Source organism: Stegostoma tigrinum, chromosome 22 (genome assembly GCF_030684315.1).
Source record: "Stegostoma tigrinum isolate sSteTig4 chromosome 22, sSteTig4.hap1, whole genome shotgun sequence".
NCBI classification, from domain to species: Eukaryota; Metazoa; Chordata; class Chondrichthyes; order Orectolobiformes; family Stegostomatidae; genus Stegostoma; species Stegostoma tigrinum.
Window position 1 is genome coordinate 26,865,236 of NC_081375.1, and position 24,493 is coordinate 26,889,728.

A 24,493-nucleotide genomic window follows, 5' to 3' on the forward strand; every position below is an offset into this window, starting at 1 on the left:
CATCTGGCAGCTCATTCTATACACGCACTACCTTCTGCATGAGTAAGTTACCTGTCAAGAGCTTTTAAAATCTTTCATCTCTTACCTTAAACCTATACCCTCTAGTTTTGGACTTTCCTACCCGAGGAAAAAAGGCCTTGACTATTCATTTTATCCATGCCCATCATGATTGTATAAATCTCTATAAGGTCACCCCTCAGCCTCTGACACTCCAGGGGGAAAAAAAGCCCCAGCCTCTTCAGCCTCTCCTATAACTCAAACTCTCCAGTCTCAGCAAAATTCTTGTAAATCTTTTCTGCATCCTTTCAAATTTAACAACATACTTCCTATAGGAGGATGGCCAGAATTGTATGCAGTTTTCTAAAACAAGTTTTCTCAGCTTAAGGAAGCTGCACAAAGGAGCAGAAGACAAAATAAGTGTTTCAAAGACACCCTGAAGTTTTCCCCTCAAGAATGCAACATAGTTGGGCAGTGTAGACTGGTGAGTCTTATATCAGCAGAGAGTACATTGTTAGAGGAGATTCTGAGGGGCCATATTTACATGTATTTGAAAAACGAGGACAGGCTAGGGATAGTCGACATAAATTTGCACATGGGAAATGTCACCAACATCCTGTACAGCTGCAACATGACATTCCAACTTCAATTCTTAATTTTATGACCAATGAAGCCAAGCATGCCAAACACCTCCTTCACCACCCTGTCTACCTGTGACTCCAATTTCAAGAAACTATGCACTTGTAGCCCTTGGTCTCTTTTTTCAGCAATATACCCCAGGGCCCTACCATTAGCTGTATAAGTCCTGCCCTGGTTTGTCTTCCCAAAATGCAACACCTCACATTAAATTAAACTCCATTTGCCACTTGTCAGCCCATTGGCTCATCTGATCAAGGTCCCATTGTACTCTGTGATAACCTTCACTGTCCACTACCTGACCTATTTTGGTGTCACCTGAAAACTTCCCAACCATGCCTCCTATATTCACACCCAAATCATTTATATAGATGACAAAAAGCAGTAGATCTAGCACACTGCTAGTCACAGGCCTCCAGTTCAATAAGCAACCCTCCACCATCATCCTCTGTCTCTTCAAGCCAATTTTGTATCCAACTGGCTAGGTCCGCTGGATCCCATGTCATCTCACGGTACTAATCAGTCAACCATGCAGATCCTTGTCAAATGCTTTGCTGAAGACATTATAGACAAATTCTACCACTTTACCTTCATTAGTCTTCTTTGTCACCTCCTCACAAAACTCAATTTAGTTAGAGAGATATGATTTCCAAGCAGAAAACCATGCTGACGATCCCTAATCAGTCCTAGACCATCCAAATCCATGTAAATCTTGTGCCCAAGAATGCTCCAACAACTTGCCCACCACTGATGTAAGGCTGATAATGGGAACTGCAGATGCTGGAGAATCCAAGATAACAAAGTGTGGAGCTGGATGAACACAGCAGGCCAAGCAGCATCTCAGGAGCACAAAAGCTGATGTTTCGGGCCTAGACCCTTCATCAGAGAGGGAGATGAAGGGTCTAGGCCCGAAACGTCAGCTTTTGTGCTCCTGAGATGCTGCTTAGCCTTCTGTGTTCATCCAGCTCCACACTTTGTTATCACTGATGTAAGGCTCACTGGTTTATAGTTCCCAACAATGTTGCATTCTTGAGGGAAGACTTAAGGGGGTCTTTGGAACAGCTCTCTCGTCTTCTTCTCATTTGAGTCCCTTCCTTGAGCTGAGCAAGAAATGACTTTGGTACTGAGAATTCGGGTATCCTGAGCATGTGGCTCGATAAGTAATGGCCAGTTAATACAACTTTAATGTCACATTTCACATTTGTATGCCTGAAATTTCCCCACCGCTTTAGCGTTTTATTCAGTTGTATTTACTTCCCACGGACTATGCAGACACGCGCCTTGAATGAGCGCAAATCAGTGAAGACGAACTTGCAATGGCTGGGGCTAGGTACGAGGTGCCACTAGGGGACGCCCTCGGCTGTGGGCAGAGGCGGTCGAGGAGGACGAGGCATCTCTTGTGTAGCCCGTGGTACTGGAGCGCCGGAGAGGAAGGATAATGTTCGCGGGATTCAGATTGTTGGAGATGATGAGGCTGAGATCGTGTCACTTCGCGTCTCCGAGTCTTTCTGTCCTGAGTTAACAGCTTACAATTTGAAGTCGCGGATCAGTCGGCGCTTTGTGGTAGACGAGGGAGCGGGTGGGCTTTGCTGCAGCTCCAGAGGAAACGGGGCCTGATAGTGATTAATCAAATCCCCACCCCCGGGCCGCCGGTGAGGGGGAGCTCCTCACCCCCATCCCCGGGCAGTGAGTAAGAGGGGGTCCTAACGCCTCACTGCTCCCCACCCCAGGCGATCAGGGAGAGGGAGATCCTCATCCCTAGGCAGTCAAAGAAAGGATCCTCGCCCCCTCCCTCTGGCTGTCATTTGAGAGGGTACCTCACCGCAGGCTGACAGAAAAAGGGACCTCCCCCCCGAACTCTGGTGGGGCGAAAGGGATCCTCACCCCAAGCTGTCAGTGAAAGGGTTCCTCACCTGGGCTGTCAGAGAGAGGGCTATCCTCACCCCCATTCCCCGACCCTCAGGCTGTCATTGAGAGGATCCTAACAGCCACTATCCCTCCACCCGAACTGTCAGAGAGGGAGGGTCCTCTCTCCCCACTCCCTCTCCCGAGCTATTAGTGTCAGCGATCCTAACCTCATTCCCCAAGTTCGTTGCAAGGAGTGAGGGATCTCACTTCAACCCCTCCAGCCGTCCAGAGGAAGGGTGGAGAGAACTCTAATTTCAAATACTGTCTTTGGACCCCACCCAATGCTGGCCTTGTCTGCTTTGTTGTTTATTTAGTTAATTGGACAATTTCCTTCCTGGATTGCCTCCACGCTTATGAGGCTTGTAGTACACAGGCTCACTGCTTTAAAATGTAATTTTAGTTAATATGGTTGTTTGAATTTTGATGACATACTGTCAGTTTGCTGTGGAATTAGTGGAATTTATACTTCTGCGACCATAGAAAACCCCTCTTAAAATGTCCACATTGTCGATGTGTGAGCATCTTTAGGTGACAACAACTGTCTTCATTCTGATGCCATCCCTTGTAGAGTAGCTGTAGTGTTGACTTCAGGGCCTTTATTTCCAAAATTTAATGGAAAAAGTGTCCCTGTGCTATTTACGTAAAATAGAAAATTGTTTAGGAATTTTTTACCCCATTGTTGAATCGTTGTAATAATGGGAGGTTTGCAGCGAAAAGATGCTGCAATTTGGCAGCAAACCAAAGCGCTTTTATACAGAAATTTTCTCATTAAAAAGCGGAACAAAGATCAGACTTTACAGGTGAGTGTCATTACTTTTTATCCGTCTGATCTGTCTGGATGCATTAATACTGCCTCAAAGTCATTTCCATGTTTTCTGGGCAACATCAGACCGTGCTAAAGATGCATGAAACAGAGTGTGTATAAAATCTTAGCCCTGGAGGATATTGTATATCTGATATTGTGAAAGACAACGATTTTTTTAAATCAGAAGGCTGGGTGTTTTTTTTGCATTTCTGCAGAATAGACTTGTGGTTATAGGGCTGGTGAGTTTCTATAAACTGGTAGACTTGCAGTTGGTTCTCCAGTAATGTCTCAAAAGAATCAACGTACTGAATCAGATAAGCCCTGCTGTTTACGATTATTTCAGTAACCGCATGTTTGCATGTCATCCATTAGAATAGATTATTACAGGAACACAGCTAAAAGCAGTACTCGTCAAAAAGATTGGGGGGAGATGCAAAAAAAATTAAGTAATCAGAAGAATGTTGTTATCTGAAGATATGTCTGTTTTCCTGTGGACATTTCAAAAAATGAAGTGTAATAATAAATGAAAGAATGGTCAAATGACTAAATTAAGTTATGCCTTGGAGTGATTGCGTTTCAGTAGAGTAGTGAATCGTGATCTTACAAAAGTAGTGTCGCAGGTAGACAGGGTGATGCATAAAGCTTTTGGCATGCTTGTCTTTAATGGTCAAAGCATTGAGTACAGGAGTTGGGACATCATATTGCAGCTGTGCAAGACTTGGTGAGGCCACTTTTAGAATACTGCATTCAATTCTGGTTGCCCTGCTACAGGAGGGATGTTGTTAAACTAGAACAGGTACAGCAAAAAAAATGACAAGGATGTTGCTGGGACTCGAGGGTTTGAGGTATAAGGAGAGGGTGGATAGGTTGGGACTTGTTTCCCTGGAATGTCAGAGGCTGAGGTGTGACTATATAGAGGTCTATAAAATCATGAAAGACACTGGTAAGATGAATAATCAATATATTTTTCCAAGGGGTGGGGAGTCCAAAACTAGAGGACATAGTTTAAAGGTGAGAGGAGAAAAATTTAAAAGGGACCTGAGGGATAACTTTTTCATACAGAGGGTGGTGCATGTTTGGAAGGAGCTACCAGGGGAAGATATAGAGGTGGATATGATTACAGGATTTAAGAGACAATTGGACACGTTTGTGAGTAGGAAAAGCTTAGCCTGGATATGGGCCAAATGCAGGCAAATAGAATTAGTTCAGTTTAGGATGCCTGGTTGGCCAGGACGAGTTGGTCTGAAGGGTTTGTTTCTGTGCTACATGACCCTATGAGTCTATAATTTTCTTGTGCGTCTGTAGTATTATCTTGTTTCGTTGCTATTCTGAATAAGGATTGCTGTTGATGCCTATTCCTCTTCTTTCACTGTGCTCTCAAACTCTTTTTAGTTCTTGCTCCTGCTCATTAATGTGTCTTAATAGATTGACTGTTTTAACACTGAAGTTGCTGTCTGGACAGGATTCCTGCTAGTATTCCGACCATGGCGTATACTGCGTTGTTGGAAGTGAAACTACCGCTTTCGACTGCTGTATAAATGTAGCGTTTCATATTGTGGATTCAAAGTGTACAACACTATGATGGTATCCCTAAAATGTCATCATGTGGTGCTTCAGCGGCTTCAAAACAGACATTGTTCCTGACATTTCATTCAATATCCTGGTGGTTTCCCCTGTTTTCATGTTCATGTCTGCCTATAGGTTTTTAATAAGGATTCATTTTTGATTGTCAGCTGAGTGCAGTAGACTCAGTCTTGTTTTGAACTTAATCTCCTGACTCTGGTAATGTCACTGCTGGCTCATACAGTTATAAAGCACTCTAAAATGGGTAAAAGGTCAAATACACTTCACAGAAGTACAATCAGGCAAAACCTCATGTGTGCAGAGATAGTTACAATTGAATCTACTTCATCTCCCTTTTTGGACAGTGATTTTCAGATAACCATTGCTCACTGTTATTTTTTTTTGCTCATCTCTAGTTCTTTTGCCATTTGCCTTAAACCTGTGTTTCCTAGTTATCGACCCTTCTGCCAAAGAAAGTAGCCTCTCCTTATTTTCTTAATCAAAATCCTTCATGATATTGACCATCTTCCATCAAATCTCCCCCTCAAGCTTCTCCGCTGTAAGGAATACAGCCTAAGTTGCTCTCATCTGTCCACATAACTGAACTCTTTTGGCCTCTGATACTATTCTAACAAATCAACATTGTGCGCTTGCCTTGACATCCTTCCTCAAGTATGGTGCTTAAATTTGAGCACACTATTCCAGCTTGCTTTATAAAGGTGTTTTACAAGAGTTCAGTATGCTGTATTATTACACAATACTTCAGACCTATTTTTACTGCTTTCTGAAGTAAATGTAAACATTAATGAACCTACCATTAAGTCCATGTATTTGCACTGTTTTATGCATAGAATTTATTCTTCACTGTCGCTGTTTGATTGCACTATTAATGATTATAACTCTGATGGAATCATTAACACTTTCGAAATTGAAACAGCGTTTGAATCGGATATACTTTCTAAGTAGCAAACTCCAGCATTTTCAACTCACAGGCATAACATAATTAAACTGAAATATAAGGCCGAAATTAATTGAGTAGTATTTATATCAACAGCACTACACATAAACAGACATTTAAAGAGTATACTTGCCAGTGAAGAAGTTCATATTGTTATGTTACAACTGAGTGAAAAAGAGCCATTAGCTTCCCTCGTTTTAACCCCCTCTTGGTCAGTCGCAACAAATACTTTTATTTCTTCTGTAGCATGCACCTATCACAATTTGATTAAAATGTAATTAACTACTTCAAAATTATGAAATCACAAGGTTTTTTGAAGTGACAAAAATTTTTATAGAGAAAATAATACAACAGTGACATCAGACATATACAAACACAGGAAATAAGATTAAAAAGAACTGCAAAGAGTGGTGCAGACAGAAAGATAAAGGCATTTGCAGTTTAAAGTCGTCCTTTGGGTGTTTGATGTTAAACCTGAAGCCAATTATATAATTGTTGACTTGTATTCTGCAGCAGTGGCAAGATTTGTAGATCTTGAGTTGTTAGTGAATGATGGTTTTCCCAAGTTAATTTTTCATTGGGTGCTGACTTCAAAGTTGGGAAGAGAGAGATTGCTTTAGAGCTCTTGCTGTGCTACTTTGAAGCACCTATTGAAATACATTTCATTGCATTTCAAAGACTGCCTATATGACACATCAGATACTTATGTTGCTGGCTCAGTCCATCTGTTACTAAATCCCTCACCTTCAGATTCAACTGTTCCAATGCTTTCTTGCCCAGCCTCAATAAAGCTTAGCTTCTCATTCTATACTGAACTGTCCAGCTCATTGTATTTGATTGCCTGTGTTGTTTTCCTTCATGGTGTCCATTTCTGACCTCTAACCTCCTGCAGCTTTGTTACTTTTTGAAGCTCTGCTTGTCTTATATTCTTGTTCACCATTCACATTAGAAATATTTTCTCTCAAACCTCTTCAGAGATGTTATTACCCAGCTCTGAAGCAGGTAGGATTTGAACACAAAGGCGGATGACTACCACTGCATCACAAGGGCCTACCACTCATGTTATACCTTAATAGATAACTTTATTTTTATATCAATTAACACTCCATAAATCTCACAACCCACCAATTACTAGCACCCCACATTTATACGGCCGATTCTTACTCGGTTAACACTTAATCAATATATCCTTCACCTGTTCACTTGTTCCATTCGGTCTCAAGCATCCCTTCAGGGCTTAGTGGATGGTAACAACTTATTCCCAGCATTAGAGATAATGGGAACTGCAGATGCTGGAGAATCCAAGATAATAAAATGTGAGGCTGGATGAACACAGCAGGCCAAGCAGCATCTCAGGAGCACAAAAGCTGACGTTTCGTGCCTAGACCCTTCATCAGAGAGGTCTAGGCCCGAAATGTCAGCTTTTGTGCTCCTGAGATGCTGCTTGGCCTGCTGTGTTCATCCAGCCTCACATTTTATTCCCAGCATTGATTGTTTCTACAGTATTTCAGTCATCTGGACCATGTTCTTTTGAATTCCCTTCTTAAACCTCTTCACTTATCTCTCTTCCATTATGACCCTCTTTAAAATAGAGTTTTTCACCATTCTGTTAGTTAGTCTTTGTAACATCTCTGCCTTTGGCTTGACATCTGTTTATTTCTGATTAAGCTAGTGTGTAGCACTTTGAACAGTTTTTCCACATTAAAGAGCATTAGTACATACATACTGTTGTTAAGTGGTTGAGTCATAATGCCTTCTAAATTGAACTGGCAAGCCACAACTTTCTGTTAAATGACAACATTTAAGCGTTACTTCAGTCGGCCAGTGCCAGACATAAGACTTCGCTAATTGAAAGAGACAGTTTACTTCAGGGGATGACGTTTGATGTAGGAACCATGGGAGTGGCCCTGCATGATTAAGAAGCATGTTCAACACAAAGGCAGGTCCAGTGACGTATAAAGTTTAGGTAGGTGCAATGGTCCTGAACAAGCACATGGACCATATGAAAGCTGCAAACTTGCAAACAGGATAGAAGCAAAACATATCCTTGGCATATTTAGAACAGCTGACGGGCAAAACCTGAGGTTCTCCCTCCCCGTCAAGTGTTGAAGAGACTTAAAATCGGAAATATACATGGCAGGTGTCACTGCCTTGATGCTTTTCCTGCCTGAAGGAGTCAATGAATTTCTTCCCAGATGCTCTGGGAGTAAGAGGCAGGCTATTGTGCATTACATGCCACGTGTATCCAAGGCAGAGTCAGAGGAACCAGACCCAGTGCTAAACTGCACCAGGAGGAGCTGAAAAAGAAAACTGGCCTATGTCCTTAGATTCAGAGAGGGTGAGATGTAGTGAATGGAACTGGTCAGTCAAGTGGACCTCATAGAATAAGAGTTCCCTTATTGGACCAGATTAACAGCCCCAATCAGGGGTTTTTGGCTGACAGATATAAACAGGAGTGCTAGACATCCTCTCACTCTGAGAGCTGTCTCTGAAGGAGCTGGATCTGTGTCAAGGACATTCCATGTGTGAACAAAGGGTGACTTGGTGACGGGATAGCGGCCTCTGTGGAGTTACTTTGGCCCCCTACCCCTCTCCGTACCTCTCCTTCATCTTTGATGGTTTTCATTGCCCTTATTGGGCTTTGCACATAAATTATTCAGTTGGAAAAATGAGTAATTTACTGCTGGTGGTCAATAGCTTGAAAAACAAAACACGGGTGACTTGGTAGTTTGGTGGAAAAAAACCATTCAATTGTATGTAAGAGCACTTCTTGAGAAAAGGAAAAAAGTAAAATGTGCCCTTCACAGTTCCTCCTTCACCTGGGATAGTGCTTCCCAACCCTGAAAATTGTTGCAACTGCTCAATGAAGTCTATGACTATGGGAGGTCGGCTGTATTAGCTATTATAACTTCTGTGCGCCATGGCAGTCATTGCTGCCTCAGAGCTTGTGATCTCAAAATTCATGCTCATCAGCTGACTTGGCATCTCGAAACCTACCCTGAAAATCTGAGTTAGAACTTGTGTTTTCAAGTAGTACAACTAAGTTAGCAGTTGATACAAAGCCATTTTATAGAAACAGAATGTGTCAGAAAATTCTTTAACAATATGTCCTGATATTTTGGTATGCTGCAGGAAATTTAAGGAAATAGAAAGTGGAAGTGCTTTTATAGATAGGTGTGTGACCATGTGCTTTTTTTAATGTCCTGTGTACTGAACTTAAATATACAATTTAATTCTTTGTAAGCCCAAATTGTTATATTTGTAATTCCTAATTTGGTTAACCTTTAACTTGACCAAAACAAATGCCTAGAATAAGAAGCAGGTCAAAAATGAAAGTTTTAAATGCTTTAATTTTTTTTATTTTAAACAAAACAATTGTGATACAGTACATGATGCTAAAGTGTATGATAATGCAGGTATCATTACTGAGGGGTAGTAGGAACTGCAGATGCTGGAGAATCTGAGATAACAAGGTGTAGAGCTGGATGAACACAGCAGGCCAAGCAGCGTCATAGGAGCAGGAAGGCTGGCATTTCAGGCCTAGACCCTTCAGAAAAGGATCATTTTCTGAAGAAGGGTCTAGGCTCGAAACATTAGCTTTCCCGCTACTATGAGACTGCTTGGCAAGTTGTGTTCATCTAGCTCTACACCTTGTTATAATTAGTGAGAGTTTTGTCTGTCCCAAAAGTCCCCTTTTCAGATCAGCGTGTTCAACTTGTGACCTTGTTGCAGCCTAATTATTTGCACCATTTCATTGCTCTTCTGTGGTTACTTGAAGGATATGTACTTTAGTTAAAGATAACTTTCATTTTTTTCTGTTTGCACTGTCAAGGATAAAGATGCATATTTGAGTATAGTACCAGAATAGTTCTCTTAAAGTAAAAGGGAGCATTATTGCATATGACTGCATTTAAGGAATTTGCAAAAACAATGCAGGATATAACTAAAACTGAAAGATGGTCCTGGGTACTTTCATTGACGGTAGGTTGGTACACTTTGTAAATAGCAGAGTGGCTTCCTGCAGAAAGTATTTAAACATCAGTAAAAGTATCATTTAATTCTCTGTAGTGATGGTACCTGTTACTCACTGACAATACGAGGGGAATGGCGATTTCTTGAGGGTCCATCCAATCCTGCTATATCACAGTTCTGAAGTGGAACCATCTTATTTGAAAGTAATATTTTCTGTCATGTACAATAATGTGTTTAGAAAATTGCTGGCATTTAGAGTTGAAGGTTTTATTTCTTTGGTTACATTTTAAAAGTTTGAGTCAGTCCAAACCAGTTGTAAAATGGAGTCTTCAGGTATATTCCCTTCACTCTTACTAAAATAATGTAGTCTGGTGGCTGAGGAGTCTGGTGTAAACAAATGGCAGCCTGATGTATTGGTGCAAACTGGGACCACTGATTGGATTTTAACCAAGGGTTGAACAGATAAGGTTTCATGACTAGCTGCCAAGTGAAGGCAGGTCAAAAGCTGGTAGGTTGATAGAGAAGTCCCAAAAGGTAAGAGGAAACTTTTCCTTGTGGCCTTTCGGAAGCAAAAGTGGGCTCCATGAGTAATATCATGGCCTTCTGTACAAACAGTTCTTCATGTACCCTAACTGCATTGAGATTCTCCCATGATCCGTGTGATGATTTATACCTTTTAGTAGTAAGTATTCTTTTGGTGCCAACTATCAGGCTCCACCCTCCCAATTATATCCTCCCTTATGGATGGTAATTGACTAGTTGTGTGAAAATGAGGTTTAGGTGTCAAAATTCTCCAGTGCCTAAGATGTGGACCACATGCAAGTGCAGTTTTACAGAGTTAGCATTGAACCCTATTGTGCTAACTATTGGTTTGTTACTTGAATGTATACTGTTTGCAAAATGTATTGTTTTTAAAGTTTGCTGGAAAAATGGAAGTGGTAATTTTGAAACAAATTCTCTTGCAGGAATTGCTTTTACCGCTGTTCTTAGTTTTTGCCCTGGTTTGCTTAAGCGTACTTGTCCCTCCACAACTATACTTGAAGACGCTTACCAGTGAGCCCGAGGAGCTGGATAATTTTGTGCAACCAGACTACAGACTTGGATACACGCCAGTGAACAATCACACCAAGGAAATCATGGAGGAAGTAGGGGCATTGCTTGGTGAGCATTAAGTATACCCAGATAAGAAGCACATTATGCCAACTTTTAAACATGTGTTACTGAAATTTAGTCAGATAAATCATATCCTGCTGTGACTAAACCCAGGTTTGACTGAAAGCCTTCAGTTACAATTTTAAGAAGATTTCATAAGAGCAAATTTTATTGTTGGTCTTTGGTAGATGTGGTAATGACCTATACCTGACCATAAAAAGTAACACCCCAACCTCAAGTTCACCTGGGCCATCTCCCTCACCTTCCCAGACCTCTCTGTCTCCATCTCAGGCAATCAGCTAGAAACTGATGTCCATTTCAAGCCCACCAACTCCCACATCTGCTCCCAGGATGAGGCATTCCACACTCCCGCACATCCCAGATGTCCGCGTTCTTCAAGGACCACCCCCGCCCCCCGCAGTGGTCGAGAACGCCATTGACCGTGTCATTTCCTGAAACACATCCCTCATACCCCCCCCCCCCCCCCCCCCCACAATAACCGCCCAAAGAGAATCCCCCTAGTCCTCACATACCACCCCACCAACCTCCGGATAAAATGCATCATCCTCCGACACTTCCGTCATCTACTATCCGACCCCACCACCCAAGACATTTTTCCATCCCCACCCTTGTCTGCCTTCTGGAGAGACCACTCTTTCCAGGACTCCCTTGTCCGCTCCACACTCCCCTCCAATCCCATCACACTCAGCACCTTCCCCGGCAACTGCAGGAAGTGCTACACTTGCCCCCACACCACCTCCCTCACCCCCATCCCAGGCCCCAAGATGACTTTCCATATCAAACAGATGTTCACCTGCACATCCGCCAGTGTGGTATACTACATCCACTGTACCCGGTGTGGCTCCCTCTACATTGGGGAAACCAAGCGGAGGCTTGGGGACCGCTTTGCAGAACACCTCCGTTCGGTTTGCAATAAACAACTGTACCTCCCAGTCGCGAACCATTTTAACTCCCCCTCCCATTCCTTAGACGACATGTCCATTCTGGGCGTCCTGGAGTGCCATAATGATGCCACCTGAAGGTTGCAAGAACAGCAGCTCATATTCCGCTTGGGAACCCTGCAGCCCAATGGTATCAGTGTGGACGTCACAAGCTTCAAAATCTCCCCTTCCCCCACTGCACCCCAAAACCAGCCCATCTCGTCCCCACCTCCCTAACCTGTTCTTCCTCTCGCCTGTCCCCTTCTCCCACCTCAAGCCGCACATCCATTTCCTACCTACTAACCTCATCCTGCCTCCTTGACCTGTCCGTCCTCCCCGGACTGACCTATCCCCTCCCTACCTCTACACCTATACGCTCCTCTCCACCTATACTCTCCTCTATCCACCTTCGGTCCACCTCCCCCTCTCTCCCAATTTATTTCAGAACCCTCTCCCCATCCACCTTTTCTGATGAAGGGCCTAGGCCCGAAACGTCTGCTTTTGTGCTCCTAAGATGCTGCTTGGCCTGCTATATTCATCCAGCTTCACACTTTGTTATCTTGGATTCTCCAGTATCTGCAGTTCCCATTATTTCTGATCACAAAAGTAACCCGTGTACCTGCTTACTCCTAAGTCCAACAAAATAGCCTTACCATCAACTATCCAAGACAGTTTTGATAAGAGAATTCCTAAGAACAGACATGTGGTTAATTCCAGCCTCATTAATGAAAGGATGGTTGTCCCAGTAAATGAATAACATCAGGTGTGAGTCTCAGCCCATGAACTAGCTCGATTAATTCCCTAAACAGCTGCAAAGACAACAGCTAAAGTTATTTTACAGTAAATAGTAGTTACTTCTAAGTTCCTCACAATATTAAAAAATAGGCTGTGGTTACAAATTCTTCAGATAATTATTGAAGCAGCTTTCAAAATAAAGGACACAAGTATAACCAAAGATTTATACAAGAATTAGGGAAAAGTGATTTAAACCTAGATGTGAAAGTTGATAAGCCTTAGGGAACACCTTCTTTTATGCCCTGAACAGAATAAATTATTCACAGACCATTAATTACAAAGATCTAACAATAGAAGTAGCTGTATAACTTTACACTCTATAACTAAATTTTATTACAAATCTTATAGCAAGTAGTTAAAACTAACTGTCTTTTGTATTTTTACATGTATAATTAGGACAGTGGGAAATATTAGAGGTGTAACTGAATTTGGTAAAGGCAGCACATGGAGTACAATGAATGACAGAATTCAAGCGATCCTTAAAAGATAAGCAAGCTTGAGACCGATCCGAAGAAGTATAGCCAGTAACTTTGGAATGCAAATGAATAGGGTGAACAGTAAGATCCCAAGGCCTAGAGATTACAATGTCTGGTAAATGCCATAAGGTCTTGGGAACCTGGGGCTGTCCATAAGACTGCCAGCCATTGAGTAGGTGTCCCATAGGATTGGGTGTATAGATTGAGGGGGAAGGACTGTGACTACTCTGTATGTGATTATTGTAACATAAAATGTATAAAAATGCTGTATTTCACTGTAAGAATCAGAGTGTGTCATTGATCTCTCTTTTGATCTGAGTTAAAGAAGGAAATATTGTTTTCTCACATCGAGGCCAGATTTGGGGAAGATCTGCTTGAATAAACATTTTACACTTGCCTGAATCCTGCCTGCCTCCTGAGTCTTTGTCCCTGAACAGGGGTATACCCCTACAGTAGGCATAATCTTCTTGAAGTCTCCTGCAGGTCCGTAGCTGTGTTTCCAGGTGTGTCTTTTGAAGAAACCCATTATATCACTGATTTTGAAGTGATCCGTGGATACCCTTTATTCACCTTTACAAATACATTTCATTGAAATAAAGATTGCTCATAATTTATGACTATTGTACATGTGGTGCACAAGTATCTTCAATGGATAGTTGTGGAAATTAAAACCTCATAAGACACTGAATAAACATTTTGTCTTTTAGATAAAAGTTTTATTTCTGTGGAATATTGTTTCTCTGGATACCATGAAGAGATTTAGAAACAAAGAACAGAACTCTTAGACTGCTGATAACTCCAGGGAAATCTGAGCTCCCAGGGCTAAGATTTAACATTAAGTAATTCGTCCTGTGATGCTGAAAGCTATGCCACTGTTTAGAGGTTGGGTGTTTACTATTGGATTATTAAATATTGTAGGTATATTAATATTCCTGAATTACATTTTGTGTTGTATTCCATTTTTCGTCATTTTTCTATTTGTTGCTATTTTAAAAATTCTCCCTTCAAAATGCTCCATACTTCAAATGTTTTGTGGTACTTAAAATGTTTTAAGTATCTTGTTGCCAGTTATCGAAAAAAGTGGTTTCAAAGGCTGCCTTTCAGCCACTGGATTGTTGGAATATTGAAATTTGACCTGTTTATCTTATCGAATGCAGAGGAAGCTTGAGGGACTGAATGGCCTTAACCTGCTCTCAGTTTGTATGTTCATATATGACTGGATCAACTGACTAAATCCCCACTGCTGAATTTTCCCCTCCCTTGGGGTGACATGAGAAATGGTAAAAAGAGGGAAATACTGAGGTGGCTTGGCCCTTGTGAGAAACTCACCCCTTCTTGCTCCTTTATGAATTAAAGTCTTGATGAAAGGTTCCATTGGGGACTTTCTTGATTTATCACCAGTCACCGCCTTTAAGTCATTAATTAATGATCACTTAATACCCTCAACTCACCATGACCCCAATTTCCATCACGTCAAAAAGGTGGCCAATTTCCCAACTGTGAAATGACAGCAATCAGTCTGTCAGATTAGTGGGGAAAGTGGGCTCCAGTTTCCCAATTTGGGAGTACTCAGACATTCTTGGAGTGTTGGGGGACAAGGTGATAGCCATCGAAAGCCACCCCTCCATCCCTTTCCTCAGACCCTGCCTCCCTGTGACCCCCACCCTGCAACAGGGATATAAAAATCATTTACCATCTCGTTACCAGATTGCCTGTGATAAAATCTTATGTCTGTGTTCACTTTTTTCGTATTGAGCAAGTCAGCAATCTATGATTGGTAACATTTATAGACAGATGTTTACAAAAGATGTAAGCTGGCAACATTAAGATTTCCCTTGGAATAAGAGAAGGATCTGTTGCAAGGTTTTCAGTAGATTACACAGGACAGATCACACAGGTCACTGAATTGGAGTTCAAAGAAGACAGGGAATGAATGATACTGTCAGTTATTTGGAGACAAAAACTTCATGTTAGGATACAGCTGATATCTGTACTGTTCAGCTATACAGGTTTTGTGTAGCGAGTGTTCAGGAAGGTGCCGAGAGGTGTGAGGGCTCAGAAGAAGCCATGTGCAACTAACAGCTTAGTACAGTGAGAATGGGGAAAGAGAAATCCCGAAGCAATATTTTCTGGATGCAACTGATCACAGCTCAAAAATTTAGGAGTAGTACTGGCTTGGCTGAGTTTAATGTTTGTGAAAGGGTGGAGTTGTGACTTTGATGCATATAGTTTACAGGATCTGGGGACCACAGACCTGGGTAAGGACCAGATTGACCATAACTGGAGCAGTCATCGAGGTAGTCCATTATGGAATGGTCCTTGAGAACAAGGCAGAAGGCCAGATGGTCAAAAGTGAAGAATTGTGATCCCTTGTAAAGTTTAATGAGACTTTATGGCTTATAGTGTCATTACTTTAAGGAGAGAATTGCTGAGAAATATGTGGGATCTGTCATGATTGCATTTGCTGCTTCGTGTGCTCTGTGGGATTTTCAATCACAGTCAATTATCCAAATCTGCCACATGTTTGTCTCAAGCATTAGAAACATTGCCTGACATTGTAGAATAAAGTTTATTAATGTTTGTTCCATGTTGTGACATCTTGCAGCTTTATTCTCTTATTAAGTCTGCTGATCTCACATTTCCTCTATTTTAAGACTTAAAAATTACTGGTTCCTAGCCAGATTGTAACATCAATGCTGCTGCCTGATCCAGGATGGCGGTCTTTAAACTAATCTCTGATTGGCATCCTAGGATGCCAATGTCAAGGTCGGCAATAGCCTTGAAACTCACCCATGCACCTTTGCCAGTTCTTAAGTGCTGATTGGCGTGTGATTGGGTAATTTATCTCAGCAGTTGAGTGACTTCTTAGTCATCACATAACACACCCATCCCCATACTTACTGAAAATGGGAAAATTATGGCCCGTACTTTTGCTGACCCCTGTGAGATACAAATACAAAATTGATTACTTTGTTTTTTGCAGCTAACTGCATTATCAAGGCAAGTAATGTTAATGTGCTATTGTAATGATTAAAAAGTGACAAAATTGGCTTTCCAATGTATCCAAATTACATTTGTCAGCTTAGTTCCTAAGATGGTTCTGTAAAACTCTATTTTACCATCTTTTAAAGTGGGTAGGCCTAGATTGTATTTAAACTATGCAGTTATTATCAAGTTGATTTGGTTTTGTTTTATTCAATCGTGGGATATTCAGCTAGGGATAAAGTAAAATCCTTACAGTGTGGAAACAGGCCCTTTGGCCCAACAAGTCCGCTTCAACCCTCAGAGGGTCCAAACCAGACCCATCCCCTTAATATGCACAGAACCTACGTATCCCTGAATGCTACGGGCAATTTAAAATGGCCAATCCACCGAGCCAGCACACATTTGGACTGTGGGAGGAAACTGAACCACCTGGAGGAAACCCACCCAGACATGGAGAAAATGTGCAAACTCCACACAGACAGTGACCTGAGGGTGGAATCAAACGCAGGTCCCTGGCGCTGTGAGGCAGCAGTGCTCACCGCTGTACCACGCCATTACAGCATTTAGTACCCAGCCCTTGAGAAAGTGATGGTGGGCTGCCCTCTTGAATCACGGAAAGAGTAGGTTCACCACACTGGTGTTTAAAAAAAGGAATTTCAGGATTTGCACCGAACAACAGTGAAAGAACTGTGATATAGCTCCAAGTCGACACGGTGGTTTGGAGGACAACTTGTAGTAGATGGCGTAATAATGCATCTTATGCCCTTGTTTTTTGAGGTGGCGGTCATAAGTTTGGAAGAGGTTTTTTTTATTCATTCACAAGATGTGGGCATCGCTGGCCAGGCCAGCATTTATTGCTCATCCCTAATTCCCCAGAGAGCAATTAGAGTCCACCATATTGCTGTAGGTCTGGAATTCCATAGTAACTCCTGGGACCAGTTAAGGATGGAGTTTCCTTCTCTAAAGGGCATTAGTGAACCACATGGGTTTTTCTGACAATTGACATGGAATCATGATCATTACTAGACTCTTAATTCCAAACTTTGTTTGGCCCAAATTCATGGTGCAATTTGAACCCTGGTCTCCAGAACATTTGCCTGAGTCTCTAGATTGACAGTCCAGCGACAAAATCACTAAGCCATCACATCCCCTTAAAAGAGCTTTGATGAGTTCCTGCAGTACATCTTGTGGATGGACTACACTATTGTCACTGCATGTTGGTGGCAGAGAGAGTGAATGTTGAAGGTGGGAATGGAGTGCCAATCATGCAGGCTGCTTTGTCCTGGAAAATATTGAGTTTCTTGAGCATTGTTGGATTTGCTGTCATCCATGCATCTGGAGAGTATTCAACCACACTCCTGAGTTGTGCCCTGTAAATGGTGGACAGGCTTTGGGTGAAAGGAGGTGAGTTTTATCTGACCTGCCTTTCTAACTACATTTTTTATGTGACTGGTTCAGTTCATGTCTTGTCATTGATAGCCCACAGGATGTTGTAAGTGTTGATTCAATATTAATAATACAGTTGAATGTCAAGAAGTGATGGTTAAATTCTCTCTTCTTGGAGATGGTTATTGCCTTTCATCTGTATGCTGTGAATGTTACTTACAATGTATCTGCCCAAGCTTGGATGCTGTCTAGGTCTTATTGCATAAGGACATTGTCTGTTTCAATATCTGTGGTGTCATAAATGTTGCTGAACACTGTGTACAGTCATCAATGAAAAGGCCCTCTTCTGATCTTATGATTGAAGGAAAGTCTTTGATGGAGCAGCTGAATTTTGTTGGGCTTGGCACATTGCCCTATTGAACTCCTGCAGGTATATCCTGAGATGAGATGATTGGTCTCCAACAAACACAACAATTCCTTTTGTGGGAGGCATGACTTCGACCACTGAAGAGTTTCCCGATTCCCATTTATTCTTCAGTGTTCAACGATGCAACAGTTTTCAAGAGCCACTTGATGGCAATGTGAATGACTCCTTCTATCACTTTGCTAATGATTGAGAGTTGACTAACAAATTACTAATTGGCTTGGTTGGATTTGTCCCGCAGTTTGTGGGGACAGGACTGATTTGGGCTGTTTTCCACATTGTTGGATTGATGGCAGTGTTGTGGTTGTACTTGTACATCTTGGTTAAGAGCATTGGTTGTGCAGCAGAAGTCTTCAGTACAAGGGCCAGAATGTGTCAGGCCCATAGCCTTTGCAATGTTTGCTGTTTCTTGATATCCTGTGGAGTGAACAAATTTGACTAAAGACTAGCAGGAGGCAGCTGAAATGGTTATCATGTCCAAAGATTCCGTAGCAGTTTGATACAACTTGGCCATTTCAGAGGTCAATTAAGACCGAGCTACGGGTCTGAAGCTGCATATATGCTAAATCAGTTGGGAATAGCAAATAAGTGAACTAGTTGGGTTTTTACATTAATCAACACTGGTTTCATAAAGCTAACTTGTTATTTACAGATTTATTAATTGAATGTAAACTCCATCAGGCACCACGGTGCAATATAAAACTGAGGATTAGCCTAGACCTCTGATTATTTGTCCAGTGACTTCCACTAATCCACCACTTCCTGTAATGCAATCAGTAGTGAAGCCAGCGTATTGATATTTCGGTTTAATGTATTGAGGGTCATGATATTGGAGTGGTTTAACATTTTTAAAGAAAGAAGCAAGCAGAATTGATCCAAGTAGTGTGTTAGATCTATGTTCTCATCAACTCAGTTGTTTACATTAGAAAAGAAGGCTATTTGGCCTGTCATGTCTGTACCAGCCAACAAAGATCTAATTACACTCATTCCATTTTGCCAATAACCCTGGAGGCTATGGAAACTAAATGAATATCTAAATGTTACAAGAATTTCTGACTTGACCACACTTTCAAACAGTGACTTACAGACTCTCAACAGCCTCTGAATCAAAATTACATTGTCTTGAACTCTCCTCTTGGCCTTCTATCTTTTAACTGAAATCTGTGCCTCCTTGTTAGTGACTCCGCTCATAATGGAGCAAGTGTCTTCCTATCCACCCTATCTATACGCCTTATGATCATATACACCTCTATCAGGTCCTCTCTCAACCTTAGTTGCTTCAAGGAAAACAACGCCATTCTCAACTCCGTCATATCCGATCTTTCCTCATAGCTCAGACTGCCCAGCCCAGGCAGCATCGTGGTAGATTTCCCCTGTACTGTCTCTTCTGCAATAATATCTTTCCTATAATATGGTGACCAGAATTTTAGTTGTGGCCTAACCAGCACTTTATACAGTTTCAGCGTATGTTCCTTCTTCTTTATTCTGTGCTGATACAGACAAGTATCCCGTATGCCTTCCTAACTAACTTGTCTACTTGCCCAAGTAACTTCAGCAGTCTGTGGATATGGATGCCCAGGTTCTTATGATCATCAGTACTTTTCAGGATCCTACCATTCATAGTGTAATTCCTTGCCTTCTTAGCTCTCCACCAGTGCATTACCTCACTCTCTTTTCTTTGTTAAATTCCATTTGGTACTGTTTGGCCTAGCTGACCAATCCATTAATATACCCCTGCAGTTTTGCGGTTGTCTATCTAAGTATTTACCAATTTTCATGTCATCCATGAACTGCTTGATCTTTCCCCTACATTTATTTCCGAGTCATTGACATTCACAACCAACAGAAAGGGCCTTGCACTGAGCTCTGTGGAACACTACTGCAGGCTTCCAGTCTGCAGAAACAGCCCTCTACCAACTCTGTCAGCTTCATGTCTCTCAGCCAATTTTAGATTCAACATTTACCTTAAATCCCACAGGCTCTTAACTTTCTTGACCAGTCTATCATGAGAGACTTGCTTTAAAAGCTGTACTAAGGTCCGTGCAGACCACCCATTCTGTTCTTTGCTTTCCATTATAATCACAATGTGAATAGATTGATGTTTGAAGTTCTTTTTTAAGAATAGCAGTTAGACCAGGTGAGATTTTGTTGGAACTGTCCTGGAAAGAACATAGCAGCTATTTTGTCATCAAAAGATTCTTTAATGAGGAAACCACGTTAAAAAGCGTTGCAGAGCTGAATTTTTACTATAATAATAGCAATGATGTACACTTGATAAATTCTTCTCACTACAGAAATGGTTCCTTACGGATTCAGAGATGAAGAAGCAATGGAACAAGCTTGCTGTTCACATGCCTCTAGACCGTTGGTGGGAGTTTCGTTCATCAATTCATTGTCATATCAACTTCGGTTTCCTTATAATAAAGTTCCACGTACCAATGAAAGGATTGACTTCATCGATGAGAAAGGTGACATGGTTTAAAATGCCATTTTTTCCCATCTCCCTACCTCCCTTTCCTCCTGTAGACTCTTCTAGTATCTCTTTGACAAAGATATTAATCATCCCTCCTAATATCTTTAACTCGATTTTTGACATCTGCGCTTCTACATTACAAGGCGTGCAAAAGTCACAAAGCCATGTAAATATAACAGGAACAAAAACAGAGGTTGCTGGAAAAGTTCAGCAGGCCTGGCAGCATTTGTGAAGAAAAAAAATCAGAGAGAATGTTTCGAGTCTGGCGAATGTTCCTCAGAACCAGAAACATTCTCTCTGATTTTTTTTCTTCACAAATGCTGCTAGACCTGCTGAGGTTTTCCAGCAACTTCTGTTTTTCTTCCTGTATACAGCATCCACAGTTCTTTTGGTTTTTATTTACCATACAAATGCAAGTTGCTGTCAAAAGAGGGAAATATTCTGAAGGAACCATTTACTTCCTTCACTGATGATCCTGGCAAAGAATCTTGCATACTAACATTATCTAGGGCAAGGATTGAAGTAATTTTTCCTAAGCTGTAAGAGGATACTGGGAAAATGTAACAAAGTCAAGAAAGGAAAATTACCATTGAGAGTTAAGTAAAACAGAAAGAACTGCGGATGCTGTAAATCAGGAACAAAAACAAAATTGCTGAAAAGTTCAGTAGCTCTGGCAGCATCTGTGAAAGAAAAAAACAGAGTTAACGTTTTGGGTCCGGTGACCTTTCCTCCGAACTCATGGCTGGGAAAATATCAGTTCATGTGCGGAAAATAGGGAGGTGGGCGGGATATGGGGTAAACGATAGGTTAGAACCCAAAGAGAGAAAGACAGTTGGACAGATGAAGGAGTTGCTAACGATCAGGCTGGGAGGGTGAATAGTTGTTAATGGGGACAGTTAGTGACTAACAACAGTGGGTGTGTAATGGCAGGGTACATGGAAACAAGGTCTGTTGCAGTGTTCCAGTGAAGCCCAATGCAAGCTGGAGGAACAACACCTCATTTTCCACTTGGGGACCCTACAGCTCTCTGCACTCAATATTGAGTTCAATACTTGTAGGCTCTAGACTCCCCCGTGTCCCACCACCCCCCCCCCCCCCCCCCCCATACACCAGGCCTTGTTACCATGTAGCCTGCCATTACACACCATCTGTTGTTAGTCACTAACTGTCCCCATTAACAACTATTCACCTTCCCAGCCTGATCGTTAACAACTCCTTTGTCTGTCCAACTGTCTTTCTGTCTCTTTGGGTTCTGTCCTATCGTTTACTCCATATCCCACCCACCTCCCTATTTTCTGCACGTAAACTCACATTTTTTCAGCCATCAGTTCTGAGGAAAGGTCACCAGACCTGAAACGTTAATTCTGTTGTTTCCTTCATGGATATTGTCTGATCTGCTGAACTTTTCCAGCAACTTTGTTTTTTTACCATTGAGAGTTACTTGATGGTGTTTGACAGTGGGCAGGTCATCAGTCGTGTTCTTGACTGAGGTGTATTCAGACTGCTGTGAATTAAGTGGATATGAGCTCATAATTGATAAAGAACCTTAACTGATGAGACTGACCCTGAATTCAGGAACTGTGATACGGACCCAATTTTGATGTGCTGCTCTGAGAGTTTTATGGCATTGAAATATAGTTCATGTTTTTTATACCTTGAGATCTGTTAAATAAGCAACTGTGGTCCAATTCTGGAAAAGATGGAAAGAGCAAATTTAATGCAGTTATGTCCATTTTATTTCTATGGGTTTATGATGTAACACTTTACCTTGGATGTCATGTGGGCTAGCTTTTTGCTTTACCTTATTTCTTGTCATTTGGCATTCTGTCATTTGTCTTGTTATCTTATTTTGGCTTCAGAAATGACAACTGTTATATTCACATTAAAATGAATTTATTTCAGTAAAAGTATATGTTAAAAATTGCAAGTAAGGATATGACAACAGTATGACTGTTACAGTGCTTTGACTGGTCACAAGGTTTAAATATACATTGTAGTTGCTACTTTTACTATGCTTTCTGAAAGGGTCAGTTGTTTCTTGCCTACCTTGGATCTAACTAAGCTGTTGAAGCACATTGAGAACAGGGCTAATTTTGGTGATAGAAGTCAAATGCTTTCCACAGGTGGAGGATAATGATGGTATCGCTTGTTTAAATTCAGAATAGTACGTATAAGTAATTGGATTTGCAGCTGCATCATCACATGCAAAGTCATGAGCAGCAATGATTTTCCACAGAAATCTGCCTGGTACCCTCTTCCCACGTCCGTCTTCGAAATCTACATGCATTTTGTGATTGTGAGACCATAAGACCTTAAGACATAGGAGCAGAATTAGGTAGTTGAACCCATTGACTCTGCTTCACCATTTGTTCATAGCTGATATGTTTCTGAACCTCATTGTCCTACCTTCTACCTGAAGCCCTTGATTCCCTTATTAATCATGAACCTACCTATATCTCTCTAAAGACACTCAAAGACTTGGCTTACACGCAATGAGTTCCACAGATTCACCAACCTCTAGTTGCAGAAATTACTCCTCATCTCAGTTTTAAACTTACTCTTCATTCTGAGATAACAAAGTGTGGAGCTGGATGAACACAGCAGGCCAAGCAGCATCTCAGGAGCACAAAAGCTGACGTTTCGGGCCTAGACCCTTCATCAGAGGCCCGAGCCTAGGCCCGAAACGTCAGCTTTTGTGCTTCTGAGATGCTGCTTGGCCTGCTGTGTTCATCCAGTTCCACACTTTGTTATCTTGGATTCTCTAGCATCAGCAGTTCCCATTATCACTCTTCATTCTGAGACTGCCTTTGGTTCCTAGTTTCTCCTACTAGTGGAAACATCATCTCCACAGCCACAATATCCAGGCCTCCAGTGACATCGTGTCATTCTCCTAAACTCCATCGAGTACAAACCTAGAGTTCTCATTCCCTCCTCATATGACAAGTCTATCGTTCCCAGGATCATTCTTGTAAACCTCCTGTGGACACCCTCCAACACCAGCACATTCTTCCTTAGATGTGAGGCCCAAAACTGCTGACAAAATTTCTAATGCGATCTGACCCAGAGCTTATACAGCTTCAGCAACACATCCTTGCTGTCATATTCTAGTCCTATGGAAATGAATGCCAAAATTGCATTTGCTTTCCCAATTGCAACTGAACCTGTGAGTTAACTTTAAGAGAATCCTGAACTAGGAGTCCTAAGTTTCTTTGTGCGTGAGATTTCAGATAACATAAATAGTTGTTGTCCCAACACTGACCTCTGTGGAACTGCACTAGTCAGCTGGCATTCTGAAATAGACCCCTTTATCCCCACTCTCTGTCTTCGATCAGACAGCCATTTCTCTATTCACATTAGTAACTTGCCCCTAACACTATGGCTTTTATCTTATTTAAAAGCCTCCTGCGTAACACCTTGTCAAGGGCCTTCTGGAAATTCAAATAGATCACATCTACTGGCTCTCCTTTGACAAAGCAGCTTGTTACCACTTCAAAGAATTCTAATATGTTTGTTAGGCGTGACCTCCCCTTGACGAAGCATACTGACTCAGCCTAATCTGACCACGCACTCCAAGTACCCCACAATCCCATCTCTAATAACGGACTCCAAAATCTTAACCAACACCGTAATTTGGGCTTCCCTCCTCCTTATACAAGGGAGTTATTTTAGCTATTTTCCAGTCCTCTGTAATCCTCCTAACTCCAGTGATTCCTGAAAAACCACCCCCTTTATAAATTCCTTCGCTATGTCTTCAGAATCCTGAAGTTTTGTCTATCTGGTCCAGGAGATTTATGCACCTGCAGACCCCTTCAACGTTCCAGCACCTCCTTAGTGATAGCCACTAGACTCACCTCTGTCCCCTGACCCTCTTGAAATTCAGGTATGCTACTGGTGTCTTCGACCATGAACATTGCTGCAAAGTAACTGTTCAGTTCCTCTGCCAATTATTTGTTCACCATTACATTTTATGTATACAAATAAAGTCTTGCAATCTTCTGTTGTATTGCTAGCTAACTTCACTC

The 24,493-nt window shown here is 41.7% G+C and overlaps 1 protein-coding gene across 2 annotated transcripts in view; it reads left to right on the forward strand.

Moving 5' to 3' along the window:
* The first annotated feature begins 2,020 nt into the window (after positions 1-2,020).
* The window catches only part of abca5 (ATP-binding cassette, sub-family A (ABC1), member 5), a 110,249-nt gene continuing 87,776 nt past the window's right edge, over positions 2,021-24,493 (forward strand). For both annotated transcript variants that reach the window (XM_048555449.2, XM_048555450.2), the window contains exons 1-3: positions 2,021-3,341; positions 10,805-11,000; positions 20,293-20,466. In XM_048555449.2, the coding sequence (XP_048411406.2) occupies positions 3,237-3,341; positions 10,805-11,000; positions 20,293-20,466 (475 nt within the window). In that variant the 5' untranslated portion in view covers positions 2,021-3,236. The remainder of the gene's footprint in view (positions 3,342-10,804; positions 11,001-20,292; positions 20,467-24,493) is intronic.